Here is a 22,144-nt window from a genome sequence, read left to right as displayed (position 1 = left end):
TTCAAAAACTAGTATCTTGCACGAAATACGAATTACCTAAATTATCAACAGAAGGTGTATTTCGGATTAATTATTTATGTGGCAGATGCTATATTGGACAGACGGGACGTAACATCAGCATAAGACTAAAAGAACACCAAAGAAATATTAAATTATCTCAAACACAGCTGTCGGCAGTGGCAGAACATGCTTGTCAACAAGGACACTCAATTGATTTTGATAACGTTGAAGTGTTGTGTAAAACTAATTATTACTGGCAAAGACTAATTAGAGAATCCTTTGAAATTGAGAGAAACAGAAATAACTTTAATCGTTCTGATAGCTATAGGCTTAGTGCGGCTTGGAAGCGTATTATTAAATAATACATATTACAATTCCTTATAAGGGAAACACATTAATGGATTACTAATGTAGCATATAATCACAATAACACACCTTACAACTAATTACCAATCTACAACTCATTACTAATCATAACCATTGACTGATTGCCAATCGATTATATAATTACAATACCCCCCCCCCTCCGCCTCAATTCACTGCACCTGAAATGAGTTAAATGATGAAGTCACCCTGCTGCTCTATTTAAGACCAAGAGCAAGTGAGGGCTTTACCATTCTGGCGAATTGCCCGATTATGCTGCATGTAATTACCAACGAAACGTCGTATTTAAACTGTAAATGTTGTGGATTCACTCTTCAACACACCGGTGGGCTAAAGTAGTGAACTAATTGTCTTTTGTCAACGTGACACTTTATTTTGCTGATTGGCCGTGTCGGGTGGTGGAGGGTTTCGACACATTTATAAATAACCCGATCTAACCCAAAAACCTTTATTATGAATAATATTGGTCGCGAAAGCCTACGTGTTAAACTTCTGGACTTTTGTTTTCTGCCATGAAACAGTTAGTCCCATTTTTATTGCATTGTTGTGGAAATATTGGAGGACTGGTGTGAAAGTGTGATGCTTCTCAACAAACAAGGCTGCATCATCAGCGTAGTCGAGGTCAGTGAAGTGGTGCCGGCCAATCTTGACTCCAAGGTCATGGGTCATGTTTACATGATCCAGTCGATTACCTGACAAAACAGCGCCGGTGCAAGCATGCATCCTTGACGTACTCCAGATGTGGTCTTGAATCGTGGCGAAATCATGGCGAAAGTCTGGACTTGGCACAAACCCTTACACTTGTGCCTGCATGCAGATAATTCCCAAGGTCTAGCAGGAAAAAACGTGTTAATTAAAATAATGGACCAATCCTTCAATGAACTAATCTCTGAAATGTCAATGTCTTGTTTTCAGACCGCATCCGATTATGCCAAGATCATCCACCCCGATGACATCGTCAACAGCATCTTGCTTTTCGTGCAAGTCTGGCTGTGGCTGCAATCCCGAAAGGTAAGGGGGACAGCTCATCATCACCAATGCAATTAGTCTGAATAAAACAAATCCTGGCTTTTGATTTTTAGACCAGCTCGGAGGCTTAGCGTGAATGACTCAATCCCTCGGGGTCTGATGAAATAAGTACCACTTTGTGGGGAAATCAACAGTGGTTGCTCTATGAACAAACAAGTACATCCTATAGGAATGTGTAATTGCTATCTCTGCTTTAATGCTCATTTGAGCAGGATATCCACTGGCGTTTGACATGACCTGCTATGATGACCCGCTGCCATTTTGTAATGGTTAGCACACTGCTCATGAAATGCAGTTCATCATGGAAGTGGAAGCTGGTAGAACTCTACCATTTATGAATATTCTGCTCGGACGTGGTCGAAATGGTAAAATAACACACAGCGTTTACCAAAAAAAACAAATGCACATTGACTCCTATCTGAATGCAGTCACACCATCACCCCGCGCAGAAATCTGCTCTCATCAAGACGCTCATACAGTGAGGGAAAAAGTATTTGCTCCCCTGCGGATGTTGTACCTTTGCCCACTGACAAAGAAATGATCAGTCTATAATTTTAATGGTAGGTTTATTTCAACAGTGAGAGGCAGAATAACAACAACAAAAATCCAGAAAAACGCATGTCAAAAATGTTATAAATTTATTTGCATTTTAATGAGGGAAATAAGTATTTGACCCCCTCTCAATCAGAAAGATTTCTGGCTCCCAGGTGTCTTTTATACAGGTAACGAGCTGAGATTAGGAGCACACTCTTAAAGGAAGTGCTCCTAATCTCAGCTTGCTACCTGTATAAAAGACACCTGTCCACAGAAGCAATTAATCAATCGGATTCCAAACTCTCCACCATGACCAAGACCAAAGAGCTCTCCAAGGATGTCAGAGATAAGACTGTAGACCTACACAAGGCTGGAATGGACTACAAGACGATTGCCAAGCAGCTTGGTGAGAAGGTGACAACAGTTGGTGCGATTATTCGCAAATGGAAGAAACACAAAAGAACTGTAAATCTTCCTCGGCCTGGGGCTCCATGCAAGATCTCACCTCATGGAGTTGCAATGATTATGAGAACGGTGAGGAATCAGCCCAGAACTACACGGGAGGATCTTGTCAATGATCTCAAGGCAGCTGGGACCATAGTCACCAAGAAAACAATTGGTAACACACTACGCCGTGAAGGACTGAAATCCTGCAGCGCCCGCAAGGTCCCCCTGCTCAAGAAAGCACATATACATGCCCGTTTGAAGTTTGCCAATGAACATCTGAATGATTCAGAGGACAACTGGGTGAAAGTTGTGGTCAGATGAGACCAAAATAGAGCTCTTTGGCATCAACTCAACTCGCCGTGTTTGGAGGAGGAGGAATGCTGCCTATTACCCCAAGAACACCATCCCCACCGTCAAACATGGAGGTGGAAACATTAAGCTTTGGGGGTGTTTTTCTGATAAGGGGACAGGACAACTTCACCGCATCAAAGGGACGATGGACGGGGCCATGTACCTTCAAATCTTGGGTGAGAACCTCCTTCCCTCAGCCAGGGCATTGAAAATGGGTCGTGGATGGGGATTCCAGCATGACAATGACCCAAAACACACGGCCAAGGCAACAAAGGAGTGGCTCAAGAAGAAGCACATTTAGGTCCTGGAGTGGCCTAGCTGGTCTCCAGACCTTAATCTGTGGAGGGAGCTGAAGGTTCGAGTTGCCAAACGTCAGCCTCGAAACCTTAATGACTTGAAGATCTGCAAAGAGGAGTGGGACAAAATCCCTCCTGAGATGTGTGCAAACCTGGTGGCCAACTAAAAGAAACGTCTGACCTCTGTAATTGCCAACAAGGGTTTTGCCACCAAGTACTAAGTTATGTTTTGCAGAGGGGTCAAATACTTATTTCCCTCATTAAAATGCAAATCAATTTATAACATTTTTGACATGCGTTTTTCTGGATTTTTTTGTTGTTATTCTGTCTCTCACTGTTCAAATAAACCTACCATTAAAATTATAGACTGATCATTTCTTTGTCAGTGGGCAAACGTACAAAATCAGCAGGGGATCAAATACTTTTTTCCCTCACTGTACATCGGGCTAAGAAAGTTGATAGTCTGAGAAGTGAAATTAAACATGTTAAAGAAGTGCTGCAATTGAAAAGTTACAATGATGCACAAATCAACAGGGTATTGAATGCATAGTCTTTAATATGTATTCATTAATCCCCCCCATCCACGAATCTGGCTGTCACCTGATGAAACTAGTTGTAATTACTGGCGAAGAGTCATACTCAGATTGTAAATGTTGTGGCTTGGCTCTCCAACACACCGTTGTGCTGTACTAGTAACGAATTGGCATCTTCTGTTTACGTGACAAACCTTACTAATTGGCTGTGTCGGGGTGGTGGCGGGTTTAATGACACATTTATATATTTACGCGATATAACCCAAACAAACCTCTATTATGGATGAAATGCAAAGTTCATACGATGAATGTGTAAACCACAATCGACTGGAAGGTCGTATGTGGTGGGGTTTAGTGTTGGTACCTCCCAACTTCGAGTCCCACCTGCGGTTGCCTTGGCAGGGCCAGACCATATGAATTTGCGGGCCTCATACGGCCTGCGGGCCGGACGTTACCCACCCCTGCTCTAGAGCTTCCTCTGGTGACAGCAAGCATATAATTATAAAATGTCAATATATTCATGTATTGTGGTATCATGGGATCCTGTGAGATGGAGATAGCATGTTGGATGTTTCCATTCAGCTAGAGATAGAACATTGCTACTGATGATACCTTTCCTAAAACATTTCTTTGCTTTTGTTTTTTTCTAAGGACCTGTCACCGCCCATCAGCAAGAAGATCAGGACTGTGTGTCGCAACATGAATACGTTGAAAAACAAACTAAAAAAAGTCCGAAGGAAAATGAAGAAAAGATTTCCGAAATCTCCAGCCACCATTGAAAACGTTGCTCATGAAGATATTGACCTGCAACCTTCTGAAATAAATCGGGTGGCGATTTGGCAGCGGCAGGAATACAAGCCAGACCCGGAGCCTGAAGTCTACGAGGCCATCGATCCGACTGGACAACGATTCCAGAAACCCTACAAGGAGATACACTATTCCCGCCACAACGAAAACACCCAAGTGGACCAATGGGCATACATTCGCAAATATGCCAACAAAATTGAATACTACAAAAAGATTCAACCCCGCAACACCCCCGTTACTTACCACACCTTCAACCGCAAGATGAAAGACCGACAGGACATTTGCTTCATTGAGGAGAACTCCGCCATGAACAGATGCACGGTTCACATCACCAAAGCACGAAACGGGCAACAAACAACCAATGTGTACGTCTTCTCCATGCCCAAAACCTCCAGCCGTTAGATGAAACTACATACACTCACACACACGGAGACCTACGCACACGCAAACACTCACACACGCAGCTATACGGACTGTTGGGGAAAAGTGCTGTGGAAGGCTGGCATGGAACACAAGGGGGTGGGTGGCCAACACCATGCCCTCTCTCTCCAGCACGGACATTTACACACAACACCAGGAACTCATTTCGGGCCAAGTCGACCGAGGGGAGGTCCAGGACCAGTTCAGATATCATCACTGGTGTTGGTGGCCTTGAACTGGAAATTAACTCTGGTGGCAGGGTTCATCGCGAAGTGCACCAACTACTACACCACCGCCCCCCGTGCACACACTGATACACAAACACACACACTCGTATACACACTTGTATGTTGTTATTGGAACCCCTAATGGAGTTGTAAAAATAAAAAAAAATTCGACTACCTCTGAATGTTGTCCACATTTACTCATTCTATACTGCTGGCCAGTGTGGAACTGGACCAAAATATCTTCTAGGGCTCTCTGGATCTCCTAATCGAGGCCCTTCAACCAGCAATGGTGTCAGTAAGCAATTGCAGGGCTGCACTTTTACCTTATTGTTGATATTTAGCTCCCGAACAAGCTGGATTTCGAACTGGCCGTAGCAAATCTGGCTGTCGCCTGATGAAGCTAGTTGTAATTACTGGCGAAATGTCGTACTCAGATTGTAAATGTTGTGGCTTGGCTCTCAAACACACTGGTGTGCTGTACGAGTGACGAATTGGCATGTTCTGTTTACATTACAACCCTTACTAGTTGTCTGTGTCGGGTGGTGGCGGGTTTAACGACACATTTTTATATTTACGCGATCTACATAAAAAATCTCTTATAGCTGTAGCAGCTACTGTAAACAGATCATTGTCTTCACCGCCCCCATTAGAAGATGGTCTCCAGCGCCAACAGAGAACCGGCACAGCCATGATTGACCTCTCTGCTGCTGCCGTTGACACCGTTTGGGCCTCATGGCCGCCTGCTGAAGATACCCAATATCATCCGATGCTGGTTTACTCCACAAATAGTCGACGTGGAGCTCAGCGACAGTACTTTGAGGGTACACCTCTCGCTGGTAAATACAGCTGCAAGATAATTACGAACAATAGCCTCCCTCACTAGCACTGGAACAATTTAGTCCTCACACCGGAAATGATTTAACATACCTTTAAGTGCCCTGCCATGTACATCATCTCGAAAGTTCCTGTGCAGGTGACATAGTCCTTTATGCGCAGGGCACAAACCCCCAAAACATTGCTAATACTTCAGCAGCTGATCAAACTTCATTGGGAATATATTTGTTACTGCATGCAGACGCCTAAGAAATCCCTCCAAAATCACTTGTGCTTTCCACCTCAAAAATCAAGCAGCAGATGCCACCATTGATGTGTCATGTGATAGCCCAGCGTGCTGTGACCCTACTCTAAAGGGGTTATCAAGGACAGAAGCCTCTCCTTCAAGCCCCACATGAGCCAGATCCGTGAAAAGACCAAATCAAGAATGGCCCTGCTGCATAAACGTACAGGAACAACCTAGGGTGCTCTCAGCTTATGTGCTGCGAACTGCTACCCTCTCATCGTTCTACTCAGTGGCAATATGTTCTGCTCCAGCGTGGCCTGGCAGCTGATACACAAAACTGCAATATACACAAACAATGTATTGTGCATCATAACTGGAACACTAAAACAGACACCAACCCTCTGGCTCCCTGTTCTGGAGAACATTTTGTCACCAAATATCCTCAGAGGTGTCACACGTGTTCTTGCCAACGACAAGCACCAACCCTTCACCAACCAAGAGCTCAACATTCAGCTCTTGGTTGGCACCATCCTAGAATACAATCCAGCTCCGAAATAACGCTAGCATCCATAATAAACACCTTATCCTAGACCCAAATATCAAACCTAGCTTTGACATTCCTCGAAGACACGGTGGAACCATCAACCGTACTAGAACATCATTAGGTTGACGCACACATCTTCATCATGAATGGAATAGTAAAGACACATGCCACATTGCGATTGTGGGCATGTAACCAAAACTATGGACCATATAGTAAACCAATGTAAATGGAGCTCCTTCAACAGAGGAGGAATAGCAAGAGAAGGGGAATAGCTAAATGACAGAATTTTGGTATTTTGCCACTTCATGGTCGTTTCATATCAGGCATCTCCATTACACCAATATAGTGGAACTGTTCAATGCACAATGAACGGTACACATATACAGTATACCACGTGAGGCCATATGTAGATAAATTAAACAACATGCAATGAGCTTTCGAAAAAAATATTCAATAATTTAGTATGGTGATATTTGTGATTGCGATTTGATTAAAACATCAATTGTGTTTTCACAACAAGTTATTTTTTGCAAGTTTAGGATGCGTAGCTAGAAAGGTTGAAACGGCCAAACATGTAAATAGCTATACTCTTTGGTTCTATTGGGTAAAGTCACGTAGGTGAAAATAAAATAACAAAAAATCACGACGTTTCGGCCACAACACAAGCGGCCTTCATCAGGTGAAGGGACGAGACTGTCTGGAGGACAGCGCTGGAGTGAGAGAAGCCACGCTTAGATCACGACCTTTAAGCTGTCAAGGCGCTTTGTTTTCTTCTCACACAGCTTAAAGGTCGTGATCTAAGCGTGGCTTCTCTCACTCCAGCGCTGTCCTCCAGACAGTCTCGTCCCTTCACCTGATGAAGGCCGCTTGTGTTGTGGCCGAAACGTCGTGATTTTTTGTTATTTTATTTTCACCTACGTGACTTTACCCAATAGAACCAAAGAGTATGGATCCTAGCAGTCACGAAAGCTTTAAATCTAGAATGTAAATAGCTACTAATTATTTCCTGGTATTCGCTAAGTGCTGTTTTATTGCAGCACTTCAATTTGCGAAGGGTTGAACGTGAAAAGAAAAACTCATTCGCGTTTTTTTTTACACTTTACCAGGAACATTTCGTATTACTTTTAGCACCACCCCAGACAATATTCAATTCAGCAAAATTGAGATATCCTGGGAGGTTTCTTGAGGTGAAAATAACTTTTTTTTAAATGCATGCATCTTCCTCAGCAAATGTCTGTTCAATAAAAATAAATCCATACCATACCAGTACTGCAAACGTGGAATTTACTCTCGTTTCAATCTTGTCTTGACATCCCTGACGACATCACTGTGTCTCTCTCTCGAACTTTCCTCGTGAAGTCATCCTCATCCTGTAACCCGAAGATCGGGCGAGTATTTCTACCCTCGGCACACGCAGGTATCAAGCACTAAGGGGCCGTCCATAGATGAAGTCACGAACCTGGGGGGGGGGGTCAGACATTTGTGACGATGTGTGACGGGGGGGGGGGTGAGAAATGTGACGTCACATCAAAATGCGCAACTTTAAATAAATATAGACAACACGTTCTACTTAATTAAATCGTCTTTTTATTAAATGTTTGGTCCTACAACAGTGTACAGCGGCAGATTAAGTACGCCGTGTGACGATGGGGGGGGGGGGGGGTATGTAAAAAATCGTCCAAAATCGCGTGACGTCATTTATGGACGGCCCCTAACACTACTAATCATAACCATTGACTGATTGCCAATCGATTATATAATTACAATACCCCCCCCCCCTCCGCCTCAATTCACTGCACCTGAAATGAGTTAAATGATGAAGTCACCCTGCTGCTCTATTTAAGACCGAGAGCAAGTGAGGGCTTTACCATTCTGGCGAATTGCCCGATTATGCTGGATGTAATTACCAGCGAAACGTCGTATTCAAACTGTAAATGTTGTGGATTCACTCTTCAACACACCGGTGGGCTAAAGTAGTGAACTAATTGTCTTTTGTCAACGTGACACTATATTTTGCTGATTGGCCGTGTCGGGTGGTGGAGGGTTTCGACACATTTATAAATAACCCGATCTAACCCAAAAACCTTTATTATGAATAATATTGGTCGCGAAAGCCTACGTGTTAAACTTCTGGACTTTTGTTTTCTGCCATGAAACAGTTAGTCCCATTTTTATTGCATTGTTGTGGAAATATTGGAGGACTGGCGTGAAAGTGTGATGCTTCTCAACAAACAAGGCTGCATCATCAGCGTAGTCGAGGTCAGTGAAGTGGTGCCGGCCAATCTTGACTCCAAGGTCATGGGTCATGTTTACATGATCCAGTCGATTACCTGACAAAACAGCGCCGGTGCAAGCATGCATCCTTGACGTACTCCAGATGTGGTCTTGAATCGTGGCGAAATCATGGCGAAAGTCTGGACTTGGCACAAACCCTTACACTTGTGCCTGCATGCAGATAATTCCCAAGGTCTAGCAGGAAAAAAACGTGTTAATTAAAATAATGGACCAATCCTTCAATGAACTAATCTCTGAAATGTCAATGTCTTGTTTTCAGACCGCATCCGATTATGCCAAGATCATCCACCCCGATGACATCGTCAACAGCATCTTGCTTTTCGTGCAAGTCTGGCAGTGGCTGCAATCCCGAAAGGTAAGGGGGACAGCTCATCATCACCAATGCAATTAGTTTGAATAAAACAAATCCTGGCTTTTGATTTTTAGACCAGCTCGGGGGCTTAGCGTGAATGACTCAATCCCTCGGGGTCTGATGAAATAAGTACCACTTTGTGGGGAAATCAACAGTGGTTGCTCTATGAACAAACAAGTACATCCAATAGGAATATGTAATTGCTATCTCTGCTTTAATGCTCATTTGAGCAGGATATCCACTGGCGTTTGACATGACCTGCTATGATGACCCGCTGCCATTTTGTAATGGTTAGCACACTGCTCATGAAATGCAGTTCATCATGGAAGTGGAAGCTGGTAGAACTCTACCATTTCTGAATATTCTGCTCGGACGTGGTCGAAATGGTAAAATAACACACAGCGTTTACCAAAAAAAACAAATGCACATTGACTCCTATCTGAATGCAGTCACACCATCACCCCGCGCAGAAATCTGCTCTCATCAAGACGCTCATACAGTGAGGGAAAAAGTATTTGCTCCCCTGTGGATGTTGTACCTTTGCCCACTGACAAAGAAATGATCAGTCTATAATTTTAATGGTAGGTTTATTTCAACAGTGAGAGGCAGAATAACAACAACAAAAATCCAGAAAAACGCATGTCAAAAATGTTATACATTTATTTGCATTTTAATGAGGGAAATAAGTATTTGACCCCCTCTCAATCAGAAAGATTTCTGGCTCCCAGGTGTCTTTTATACAGGTAACGAGCTGAGATTAGGAGCACACTCTTAAAGGGAGTGCTCCTAATCTCAGCTTGTTACCTGTATAAAAGACACCTGTCCACAGAAGCAATTAATCAATCGGATTCCAAACTCTCCACTATGACCAAGACCAAAGAGCTCTCCAAGGATGTCAGAGATAAGATTGTAGACCTACACAAAGCTGGAATGGACTACAAGACGATTGCCAAGCAGCTTGGTGAGAAGGTGACAACAGTTGGTGCGATTATTCGCAAATGGAAGAAACACAAAAGAACTATCAATCTTCCTCGGCCTGGGGCTCCATGCAAGATCTCACCTCATGGAGTTGCAATGATTATGAGAACGGTGAGGAATCAGCCCAGAACTATACGGGAGGATCTTGTCAATGATCTCAAGGCAGCTGGGACCATAGTCACCAAGAAAACAATTGGTAACACACTACGCCGTGAAGGACTGAAATCCTGCAGCGCCCGCAAGGTTCCCCTGCTCAAGAAAGCACATATACATGCCCGTTTGAAGTTTGCCAATGAACATCTGAATGATTCAGAGGACAACTGGGTGAAAGTGTTGTGGTCAGATGAGACCAAAATAGAGCTCTTTGGCATCAACTCAACTCGCCGTGTTTGGAGGAGGAGGAATGCTGCCTATTACCCCAAGAACACCATCCCCACCGTCAAACATGGAGGTGGAAACATTAAGCTTTGGGGGTGTTTTTCTGCTAAGGGGACAGGACAACTTCACCGCATCAAAGGGACGATGGACGGGGCCATGTACCTTTAAATCTTGGGTGAGAACCTCCTTCCCTCAGCCAGGGCATTGAAAATGGGTCGTGGATGGGGATTCCAGCATGACAATGACCCAAAACACACGGCCAAGGCAACAAAGGAGTGGCTCAAGAAGAAGCACATTTAGGTCCTGGAGTGGCCTAGCCGGTCTCCAGACCTTAATCTGTGGAGGGAGCTGAAGGTTCGAGTTGCCAAACGTCAGCCTCGAAACCTTAATTACTTGGAGATCTGCAAAGAGGAGTGGGACAAAATCCCTCCTGAGATGTGTGCAAACCTGGTGGCCAACTACACGAAAAGTCTGACCTCTGTAATTGCCAACAAGGGTTTTGCCACCAAGTACTAAGTCATGTTTTGCAGAGGGGTCAAATACTTATTTCCCTCATTAAAATGCAAATCAATGTATAACATTTTTGACATGCGTTTTTCTGTATTTTTTTTGTTGTTATTCTGTCTCTCACTGTTCAAATAAACCTACCATTAAAATTATAGACTGATCATTTCTTTGTCAGTGGGCAAACGTACAAAATCAGCAGGGGATCAAATACTTTTTTCCCTCACTGTACATTGGGCTAAAAAAGTTGATAGTCTGAGAAGTGAAATTAAACATGTTAAAGAAGTGCTGCAATTGAAAAGTTACAATGATGCACAAATCAACAGGGTATTGAATGCATAGTCTTTAATATGTATTCATTAATCCCCCCCATCCACGAATCTGGCTGTCACCTGATGCAACTAGTTGTAATTACTGGCGAAGAGTCATACTCAGATTGTAAATGTTGTGGCTTGGCTCTCCAACACACCGTTGTGCTGTACTAGTAACGAATTGGCATGTTCTGTTTACGTGACAAACCTTACTAATTGGCTGTGTCGGGTGGTGGCGGGTTTAATGACACATTTATATATTTACGTGATATAACCCAAACAAACCTCTATTATGGATGAAATGCAAAGTTTATACGATGAATGTGTAAACCACAATCGACTGGAAGGTCGTATGTGGTGGGGTTTAGTGTTGGTACCTCCCAACTCTTTAAACACATCTAGTCAGTGTGGAAGAAGAGTCCACTTACACTCTAGGCCGGGGGTGGGGAACCTTTTTTCTGCCAAGGGCCATTTGGATATTTATAACATCATTCGCAGGCCATACAAAATTATCAACTTAAAAATAAGCCTGTTATATTGTGTCAAACATTGAATTAAATCACCTCTAATGTGATGGCATGAGTCTGCTTCTCTTTGGTGAGGCGTGTGATGATGTTTGCTGGTATTGATGATGTTGCTACTCGCAACTGCTTTTCCAGGTGTGCTCCTAGATTTATAGAATTTCGAGTACCACCTGCGGTTGCCTTGGCAGGGCCAGACCATATGAATTTGCGGGCGTCATACGGCCTGCGGGCCGGACGTTACCCACCCCTGCTCTAGAGCTTCCTCTGGTGACAGCAAGCATATAATTATAAAATGTAAATATATTCATGTATTGTGGTATCATGGGATCCTGTGAGATGGAGATAGCATGTTGGATGTTTCCATTCAGCTAGAGATAGAACATTGCTACTGATGATACCTTTCCTAAAACATTTCTTTGCTTTTGTTTTTTTCTAAGGACCTGTCACCACCCATCAGCAAGAAGATCAGGACTGTGTGTCGCAACATGAATACGTTGAAAAACAAACTAAAAAAAGTCCGAAGGAAAATGAAGAAAAGACTTCTGAAATCTCCAGCCACCATTGAAAACGTTGCTCATGAAGATATTGACCTGCAACCTTCTGAAATAAATCGGGTGGCGATTTGGCAGCGGCAGGAATACAAGCCAGACCCGGAGCCTGAAGTCTACGAGGCCATCGATCCGACTGGACAACGATTCCAGAAACCCTACAAGGAGATACACTATTCCCGCCACAACGAAAACACCCAAGTGGACCAATGGGCATACGTTCGCAAATATGCCAACAAACTTGAATACTACAAAAAGATTCAACCCCGCAACACCCCCTTTACTTACCACACCTTCAACCGCAAGATGAAAGGCCGACAGGTCTTTTGCTTCATTGAGCAGAACTCCGCCATGAACAGATGCACGGTTCACATCACCAAAGCACAAAACAGGCAACAAACAACCAATGTGTACGTCTTCTCCATGCCCAAAACCTCCAGCCGTTAGATGAAACTACATACACTCACACACACGGAGACCTACGCACACGCAAACACTCACACACGCAGCTATACGGACTGTTGGGGAAAAGTGCTGTGGAAGGCTGGCATGGAACACAAGGGGGTGGGTGGCCAACACCATGCCCTCTCTCTCCAGCACGGATATTTACACACAACACCAGGAACTCATTTCGGGCCAAGTCGACCGAGGGGAGGTCCAGGACCAGTTCAGATATGATCACTGGTGTTGGTGGCCTTGAACTGGAAATGAACTCTGGTGGCAGGGTTCATCACGAAGTGCATCAACTACTACACCACCGCCCCCCATGCACACACTGATACACAAACACACACACTCGTATACACACTTGTATGTTGTTATTGGAACCCCTAATGGAGTTGTAAAAATAAAAAAAAATTCGACTACCTCTGAATGTTGTCCACATTTACTCATTCTATACTGCTGGCCAGTGTGGAACTGGACCAAATTATCTTCTAGGGCTCTCTAGATCTCCTAATCGAGGCCCTTCAATCAGCAATGGTGTCAGTAAGCAATTGCAGGGCTGCACTTTTACCTTATTGTTGATATTTAGCTCCCGAACAAGCTGGATTTCGAACTGGCCGTAGCAAATCTGGCTGTCGCCTGATGAAGCTAGTTGTAATTACTGGCGAAATGTCATACTCAGATTGTAAATGTTGTGGCTTGGCTCTCAAACACACTGGTGTGCTGTACGAGTGACAAATTGGCATGTTCTGTTTACATTACAACCCTTACTAGTTGTCTGTGTCGGGTGGTGGAGGGTTTAACGACACATTTTTATATTTACGCGATATAACCCAAACAAACCTCTATTATGGATGAAATGCAAATTCATATGATGAATGTGTAAACCACAGTCGACTGGAAGGTCGTATGTAGTGGGGTTTAGTGTTGGTACCTCCCAACTCTTTAAACACATCTAGTCAGTGTGGAAGAAGAGTCCACTTACATTCTAGGCCGGGGGTGGGGAACCTTTTTTCTGCCAAGGGCCATTTGGATATTTATAACATCATTCGCAGGCTATACAAAATTATCAACTTAAAAATTAGCCTGTTATATTGTGTCAAACATTGAATTAAATCACCTCTAATGTGATGGCATGAGTCTGCTTCTCTGTGGTGAGGCGTGTGATGATGTTTGCTGGTATTGATGATGTTGCTACTCGCAACTGCTTTTCCAGGTTTGCTCCTAGATTTATTGAATTTCGAGTCCCACCTGCAGTTGCCTTGGCAGGGCCAGACCATATGAATTTGCGGGCCTCATACGGCCTGCGGGCCGGACGTTACCCACCCCTGCTCTAGAGCTTCCTCTGGTGACAGCAAGCATATAATTATAAAATGTAAATATATTCATGTATTGTGGTATCATGGGATCCTGTGAGATGGAGATAGCATGTTGGAAGTTTCCATTCAGCTAGAGATAGAACATTGCTACTGATGATACCTTTCCTAAAACATTTCTTTGCGTTTGTTTTTTTCTAAGGACCTGTCACCGCCCATCAGCAAGAAGATCAGGACTGTGTGTCGCAACATGAATACGTTGAAAAACAAACTAAAAAAAGTCCGAAGGAAAATGAAGAAAAGACTTCCGAAATCTCCAGCCACCATTGAAAACGTTGCTCATGAAGATATTGACCTGCAACCTTCTGAAATAAATCGGGTGGCGATTTGGCAGCGGCAGGAATACAAGCCAGACCCGGAGCCTGAAGTCTACGAGGCCATCGATCCGACTAGACAACGATTCCAGAAACCCTACGTGGAGATACACTTTTCCCGCCACAACGAAAACACCCAAGTGGACCAATGGGCATACGTTCGCAAATATGCCAACAAACTTGAATACTACAAAAAGATTCAACCCCGCAACACCCCCGTTACTTACCACACCTTCAACCGCAAGATGAAAGGCCGACAGGACATTTGCTTCATTGAGCAGAACTCCGCCATGAACAGATGCACGGTTCACATCACCAAAGCACAAAACAGGCAACAAACAACCAATGTGTACGTCTTCTCCATGCCCAAAACCTCCAGCCGATAGATGAAACTACATACACTCACACACACGAAGACCTACGCACACGCAAACACTCACACACGCAGCTATACGGACTGTTGGGGAAAAGTGCTGTGGAAGGCTGGCATGGAACACAAGGGGGTGGGTGGCCAACACCATGCCCTCTCTCTCCAGCACGGATATTTACACACAACACCAGGAACTCATTTCGGGCCAAGTCGACCGAGGGGAGGTCCAGGACCAGTTCAGATATCATCACTGGTGTTGGTGGCCTTGAACTGGAAATGAACTCTGGTGGCAGGGTTCATCACGAAGTGCACCAAGTACTACACCACCGCCCCCCATGCACACACTGATACACAAACACACACACTCGTATACACACTTGTATGTTGTTATTGGAACCCCTAATGGAGTTGTAAAAATACAAAAAAAATTCGACTACCTCTGAATGTTGTCCACATTTACTCATTCTATACTGCTGGCCAGTGTGGAACTGGACCAAAATATCTTCTAGGGCTCTCTAGATCTCCTAATCGAGGCCCTTCAACCAGCAATGGTGTCAGTAAGCAATTGCAGGGCTGCACTTTTACCTTATTGTTGATATTTAGCTCCCGAACAAGCTGGATTTCGAACTGGCCGTAGCAAATTTGGCTGTCGCCTGATGAAGCTAGTTGTAATTACTGGCGAAATGTCGTACTCAGATTGTAAATGTTGTGGCTTGGCTCTCAAACACACTGGTGTGCTGTACGAGTGACGACTTGGCATGTTCTGTTTACATTACAACCCTTACTAGTTGTCTGTGTCGGGTGGTGGCGGGTTTAACGACACATTTTTATATTTACGCGATCTAAATAAAAAATCTCTTATAGCTGTAGCAGCTACTGTAAACAGATCATTGTCTTCACCGCCCCCATTAGAAGATGGTTTCCAGCGCCAACAGAGAAGCGGCACAGCCATGATTGACCTCTCTGCTGCTGCCGTTGACACCGTTTGGGCCTCATGGCCGCCTGCTCAAGATACCCAATATCATCCGATGCTGGTTTACTCCACAAATAGTCGACGTGGAGCTTAGCGACAGTACTTTGAGGGTACACCTCTCGCTGGTAAATACAGCTGCAAGATAATTACGAACAATAGCCTCCCTCACTAGCACTGGAACAATTTAGTCCTCACACCGGAAATGATTTAACATACCTTTAAGTGCCCTGCCGTGTACATCATCTCGAAAGTTCCTGTGCAGGTGACATAGTCCTTTATGCGCAGGGCACACACCCCCAAAACATTGCTAATACTTCAGCAGCTGATCAAACTTCATTGGGAATATATTTGTTACTGCATGCAGACGCCTAAGAAATCCCTCCAAAATCACTTGTGCTTTCCACCTCAAAAATCAAGCAGCAGATGCCACCATTGATGTGTCATGTGATAGCCCAGCGTGCTGTGACCCTACTCTAAAGGGGTTATCAAGGACAGAAGCCTCTCCTTCAAGCCCCACATGAGCCAGATCCGTGAAAAGACCAAATCAAGAATGGCCCTGCTGCATAAGCGTACAGGAACAACCTAGGGTGCTCTCAGCTTATGTGCTGCGAACTGCTACCCTCTCATCGTTCTACTCAGTGGCAATATGTTGTGCTCCAGCCTGGCCTGGGAGCTGATACACAAAACTGCTATATACACAAAGAATGTAATGTGCATCATAACTGGAACACTAAAACAGACACCAACCCTCTGGCTCCCTGTTCTGGAGAACATTTTGCCACCAAATATCCTCAGAGGTGTCACACGTGTTCTTGCCAGCGACAAGCACCAACCCTTCACCAACCAAGAGCTCAACGTTCAGCTCTGGTTGGCACCATCCTAGAATAGCATCCAGCTCGGAAATAACGCTAGCATCCATAATAAACACCTTATCCTAGACCCAAATATCAAACCCCCTAGCTTTGACATTCCTCGAAGACACGGTGGAACCATCAACCGTACTAGAACATCATTAGGTTGACGCACACATCTTCATCATGAATGGAATAGTAAAGACACATGCCACATTGCGATTGTGGGCATGTAACCAAAACTATGGACCATATAGTAAACCAATGTAAATGGAGCTCGTTCAACAGAGGAGGAATAGCAAGAGAAGGGGAATAGCTAAATTACAGTATTTTGCTATTTTGCCACTTCATGGTCGTTTCATATCAGGCATCTCCATTACACCATTATAGTGGAACTGTTGAATGCACAATGAACGGTACATATATACAGTATACCACGTGAGGCCATATGTACATAAATTAAACAACATGCAATGAGCTTTCGAATAAAATATTCAACAATTTAGTATGGTGATATTTATGATTGCGATTTGATTAAAACATCAATTGTGTTTTCACAACAAGTTATTTTTTGCAAGTTTAGGATGCGTAGCTAGAAAGGTTAAAACGGCCAAACATGTAAATAGCTACTAATTATTTGCTGGTATTCGCTAAGTGCTGTTTTATTGCAGCACTTCAATTTGCGAAGGGTTGAACGTGAAAAGAAAAACTCATTCGCGTTTTTTTTACACTTTACCAGGAACATTTCATTTTACTTTTAGCACCACCCCAGACAATATTCAATTCAGCAAAATTGAGATATCCTGGGAGGTTTCTTGAGGTGAAAATAACTTTTTTTTTAAATGCATGCATCTTCCTCAGCAAATGTCTGTTCAATAAAAAGAAATCCATACCAGTACTGCAAACGTGGAATTTACTCTCGTTTCAATCTTGTCTTGACATCCCCGACGACATCACTGTCTCTTTCGAACTTTCCTCGTGAAGTCATCCTCATCCTGTAACCCGAAGATCGGGCGAGTATTTCTACCCTCGGCACACGCAGGTATCAAGCACTAAGGGGCCGTCCATAAATGACACAGCTCGTGTGGTCCTCGATATATGAAGGTGTTACTGGGCAATCGACGAGTGGTTAGACGTAGGAGGAAACCTGAGCACTTGTGAGAGTTTAAAACATTCAGGCTGGGTTGCCAACGACCCAACCCCTGGGTTTAACTAACCTGGGTTGTGCGAGGATGGTACAGATCCTTGGTCTGGGCACGCTACAGTCACGTACAGTATTTCGTGTCAAGCCGTTTAAAATGCGACCCCTCGAATATCAACCAAGCACGACGATGCAAAAAAGAATCGCGAATATTTACCTGTGCGAAATAAACTTTAAATCGAAAATGCCCAAATAAGCGCGGTCTTCCGGTGACGTCACATCCATATTGTAGCCATAGCGATTTGGTCACGTGGCCGCTCTTCGCGGCATTCGTGAGGGACGTCTCGGGAGTGAAGCGCACATCGCTGGCGATCTGGAGAGGCGGCTTTTCCAGCTCACTCCTCGAAAATGTCTAAGCTCATTACCTTGATGGTGACGTCGGCGATAATATGGCAACATGTTCGCATTACTCCACCGAGTGCTTGGGAGAAAAAAACAACCTTCAACCCTGAGGAGAACTCCACAAGCGCTCCTGAATTTGGCCAAGTCCCCGTCAAGCAAACACCGATGGACGGCACCAAAGATGACCATGAGGGCACACGGGTCAAGGTGGAGTTCTTGGCTCAAGGAACGCCGTGCACTAAGCCGGAGCAAGGGCTTGACGACACTGGATTCCACACGGACGTAAGGACTTTAATTTTGTAGAATATACTTATATATAAAAGGGAAATTTGTGAATGCGTGTCTGTTCGAAATGTTTAGCATACTTCCCGACATGCAACAAACTTGAAATTTGGCATATGGGCAGCTTCCAGACTTACACAATGCAAAAAGTATGCCGTAGCGTCACGCAGTGTGCCTGCCGACGTCACGCATCCCCCCCACCCTCCGCGTAGGCCGTGTATTCGTCCAAGACAAGAATCCAAGTCCCGGGCGAAGCCGGGTAGTAAAACTAGTAACGTGTAATTGCCTTGTGGTGGCACTGTGAAGGGTGGGTTGATAGCCTTTGACCAAATCAGAATCAGGATTTATATCCTGGAAAAAAATCCGATGAGCTATGAAACTTTTTTTTACAGAGGTCCAGTCGGGATGGGTCAGAAATTTACAATACAAAAAAAACGATAGGATGACAACGTATAGGAAAATTAAGCAAATCACTAAAAATAAAACTAAAATAGATCAAGTACAGGCGTGTCTCGCTTAAAAGCGAGAAACTTTCCACGGAAATTGCTCGTTAAGTAAAAATTCGTTAAACGATCACAGTTTCGCCATTGACTTCCATGTTAAATGACGTTACTTTTCAGCCCCAACATTTCCCACTCTTGAACAATATAAAATCAAATGTCACATTTACCACACATGAAGAACTACAGTGAATGCAGGTGCCTGTCCTCAGCATCTGCAAATAATTAGCGCCACCCTCCCTTCACCAACGTTCCAGATGGCCGCAGAAGCGCATCTGAAAGCGCGCGATGCAAACCACAAACTGCGGCCCTGGCGCCACAGCACGCATTTCATCAATCGGTTTCCGCTCGTTTCACAAACAATTGCTCGTTTTGCGAACAAACTGGGTTGAAATTAAAATTGCTCATTATAACGAATTCTCGCAAAAATAAGGATGCCCCTGCCCAATTTCCAAGCTTGGGCAAGGCAGCAAAACGACAGCAAAAACAGTCCCAGACAACACAAAGTCCCTCAATAAAATTGTACGTGAAAATGTCACAAAGAATACATGGGAAGGATGAAAGTTACGAATCACATTTAGAAATGCAGTGGTATCCAGAACTAAGCTTCTGCTTGATAATATTAGTTGAAGGAAAATTTACGATATTAATGGTGGAAACAAGGTTGCTCCGAAACGTTGGTGCTGCAATGGCAAATGCTTTGTCACCTATTCCTTTTCTTGTTCTTGGGAGATTTAAAAGTAAATTCGATGGGCGTCTTATGTTTCTTGGGTTTAAGAATGGGGTTAATATATTAAGTATAGCACAGATTTAACAATAAGAGATTTTATGGATGGCAGAGCCCAATGTGGATTTCGTCTTGCATCAAGTGATGTGAGATTGTATTTTAAGTAAAGGTCATACATTTCCCAGAATGAACCAGATTTCATCAGAACTTGGAAGCTAAATAGGGTTGAGCCTGGATAGTGCTGAGGTAATTGACCACCACGTATACCGGATTGTCATAGGCAAATATATTCTTGGTTCTTTCGGTAAAGTCACGTATATAGTCGTAGGCAAGTCCGGGGCTATGTGGTGGTCAGCAGAGGGCATCTATTGTTTACTGTGATGCTATGCTCCAACAGCATGATGAAGTATGGTCAGGTAACCTCCAGTGTGGTGTAGCTATCATCCAACAGTGCATTTACAAAAGGGCTGCACATGTGTAGCTAGACGTCTATTGATCTGCATTTTACCCATGACCTTAATTGCAAAAGAACTGTGTTCCCTCAATATCTTGTAAACTTTTGATTTAAAGCTTTCGTGACTGCAGTAATTCATATTCTTAGTTCTTTCGGTAAAGTAACGTTGAAGGGAAACAACAAAATAATAAAATATATATAAAACAATAAAAATTCTCACGACGTTTCGACCATAACACAAACGGTCGTCTTCAGGTGTGTTGGTTTGCATAAATTTAATTTAAACGGTGTATTTATTTATTTATAAAAAAAGATCTCCAAAATCTTGAATAAACACAAGATCCAGGTCCGTTTCAACACATTACATAAAATCCGTGATCTGGTTCCGTCTGTAAAAGATGTGATTCCGGACATACAATACCCTGGTGTCTACAAACTAAGTTGCCTCTGTGGTAGTAGTTACATTGGAGAAACCAAACGCCATGTCTCGGACCGCATTCGTGAACACAAAGCAGACCTTAAACACGGTAGGACCAACACCTCGGCCGTGGGAGATTATTGTTATAATTCAGTAGGCTCACATGCTATTGACTTTTCCAAGACAGAGGTTCTTTGTAAGCCATCTGGCTACCATGAGAGATTCGTTCATGAGGCTATCCACATATACAAGCACAGAGACAATTTTAACCGAGAAGATGGATTCTATCTTAGCAATCATTGGAAAGATTTGATAAACCATTTCAGGTCTTAATTGATTGTTCACGCTTACAGTGGCTTTCAGACAGCATACATAAAAAAAAAAATTCGTCTCCCCCCTCCTCTTTTCAGAATATAGATGGACTAGTCCTAAATAAACTGCCAAATCGCTGCGTGTGGCGCTAACGTTTTTTTTTATAAATAAATAAATACACTGTTTAAAAAAAAATTCATGCAAACCAACACACCTGAAGACGACCGTTTGTGTTATGGTCGAAACGTCGTGAGAATTTTTATTGTTTTATATATATTTTATTATTTTGTTGTTTCCCTTCAACGTGACTTTACCGAAAGAACTAAGAATATGAATTACTGCAGTCACAAAAGCTTTAAATCGAGATCAAACACGTTAAAGAAGCATTACGACAGAATGGCTACAATAATACTCAAATTAACAGAGCACTGAATGACAAATCACGATCGCAAAGCAACACTGCTGAAAGCGATCAGATTCTTAAAACAATTAAAATTCCATATATCTCAGGAGTAACTGACAAATTAGCCCGTGTTTTGCAAAAGCAAAACATTACAGTAAGATTTGGTAAAGTACACAAAATTCAAAAACTAGTATCTTGCACGAAAGACGAATTACCTAAATTATCAACAGAAGGTGTATTTCGGATTAATTGTTTATGTGGCAGATGCTATATTGGACAGACGGGACGTAACATCAGCATAAGACTAAAAGAACACCAAAGAAATATTAAATTATCTCAAACACAGCTGTCGGCAGTGGCAAAACATGCTTGTCAACAAGGACATTCAATTGATTTTGATAACGTTGAAGTGTTGTGTAAAACTAATTATTACTGGCAAAGACTAATTAGAGAATCCTTTGAAATTGAGAGAAACAGAAATAACTTTAATCGTTCTGATAGCTATAGGCTTAGTGCGGCTTGGAAGCGTATTATTAAATCATACATATTACAATTCCTTATAAGGGAAACACATTAACGGATTACTAATGTAGCATATAATCACAATAACACACCTTACAACTAATTACCAATCTACAACTCATTACTAATCATA

At 43.2% G+C, this 22,144-nt stretch overlaps 1 protein-coding gene across 1 annotated transcript; it reads left to right on the top strand.

Annotated features, from left to right (window-relative positions):
• Positions 1–1,269: 1,269 nt before the first annotated feature.
• On the top strand, positions 1,270–13,396 carry LOC142929619 (uncharacterized). The gene is made up of 2 exons (XM_076071227.1): positions 1,270–1,395; positions 12,412–13,396. The coding sequence occupies exons 1-2, from the start codon at positions 1,279–1,281 to the stop codon at positions 12,967–12,969; spliced, it is 675 nt and encodes a 224-aa protein (XP_075927342.1). The 5' UTR covers positions 1,270–1,278; the 3' UTR covers positions 12,970–13,396.
• Positions 13,397–22,144: the final 8,748 nt, after the last annotated feature.

This window comes from Petromyzon marinus, chromosome 32 (genome assembly GCF_048934315.1).
Source record: "Petromyzon marinus isolate PM22_M1 ecotype Great Lakes invasive population chromosome 32, UKy_Petmar_22M1.pri1.0, whole genome shotgun sequence".
NCBI classification, from domain to species: domain Eukaryota; kingdom Metazoa; phylum Chordata; class Hyperoartia; order Petromyzontiformes; family Petromyzontidae; genus Petromyzon; species Petromyzon marinus.
The sequence above is the reverse complement of the archived record's forward strand: the minus strand, read 5'-3'. Positions and strand labels throughout refer to the sequence as shown.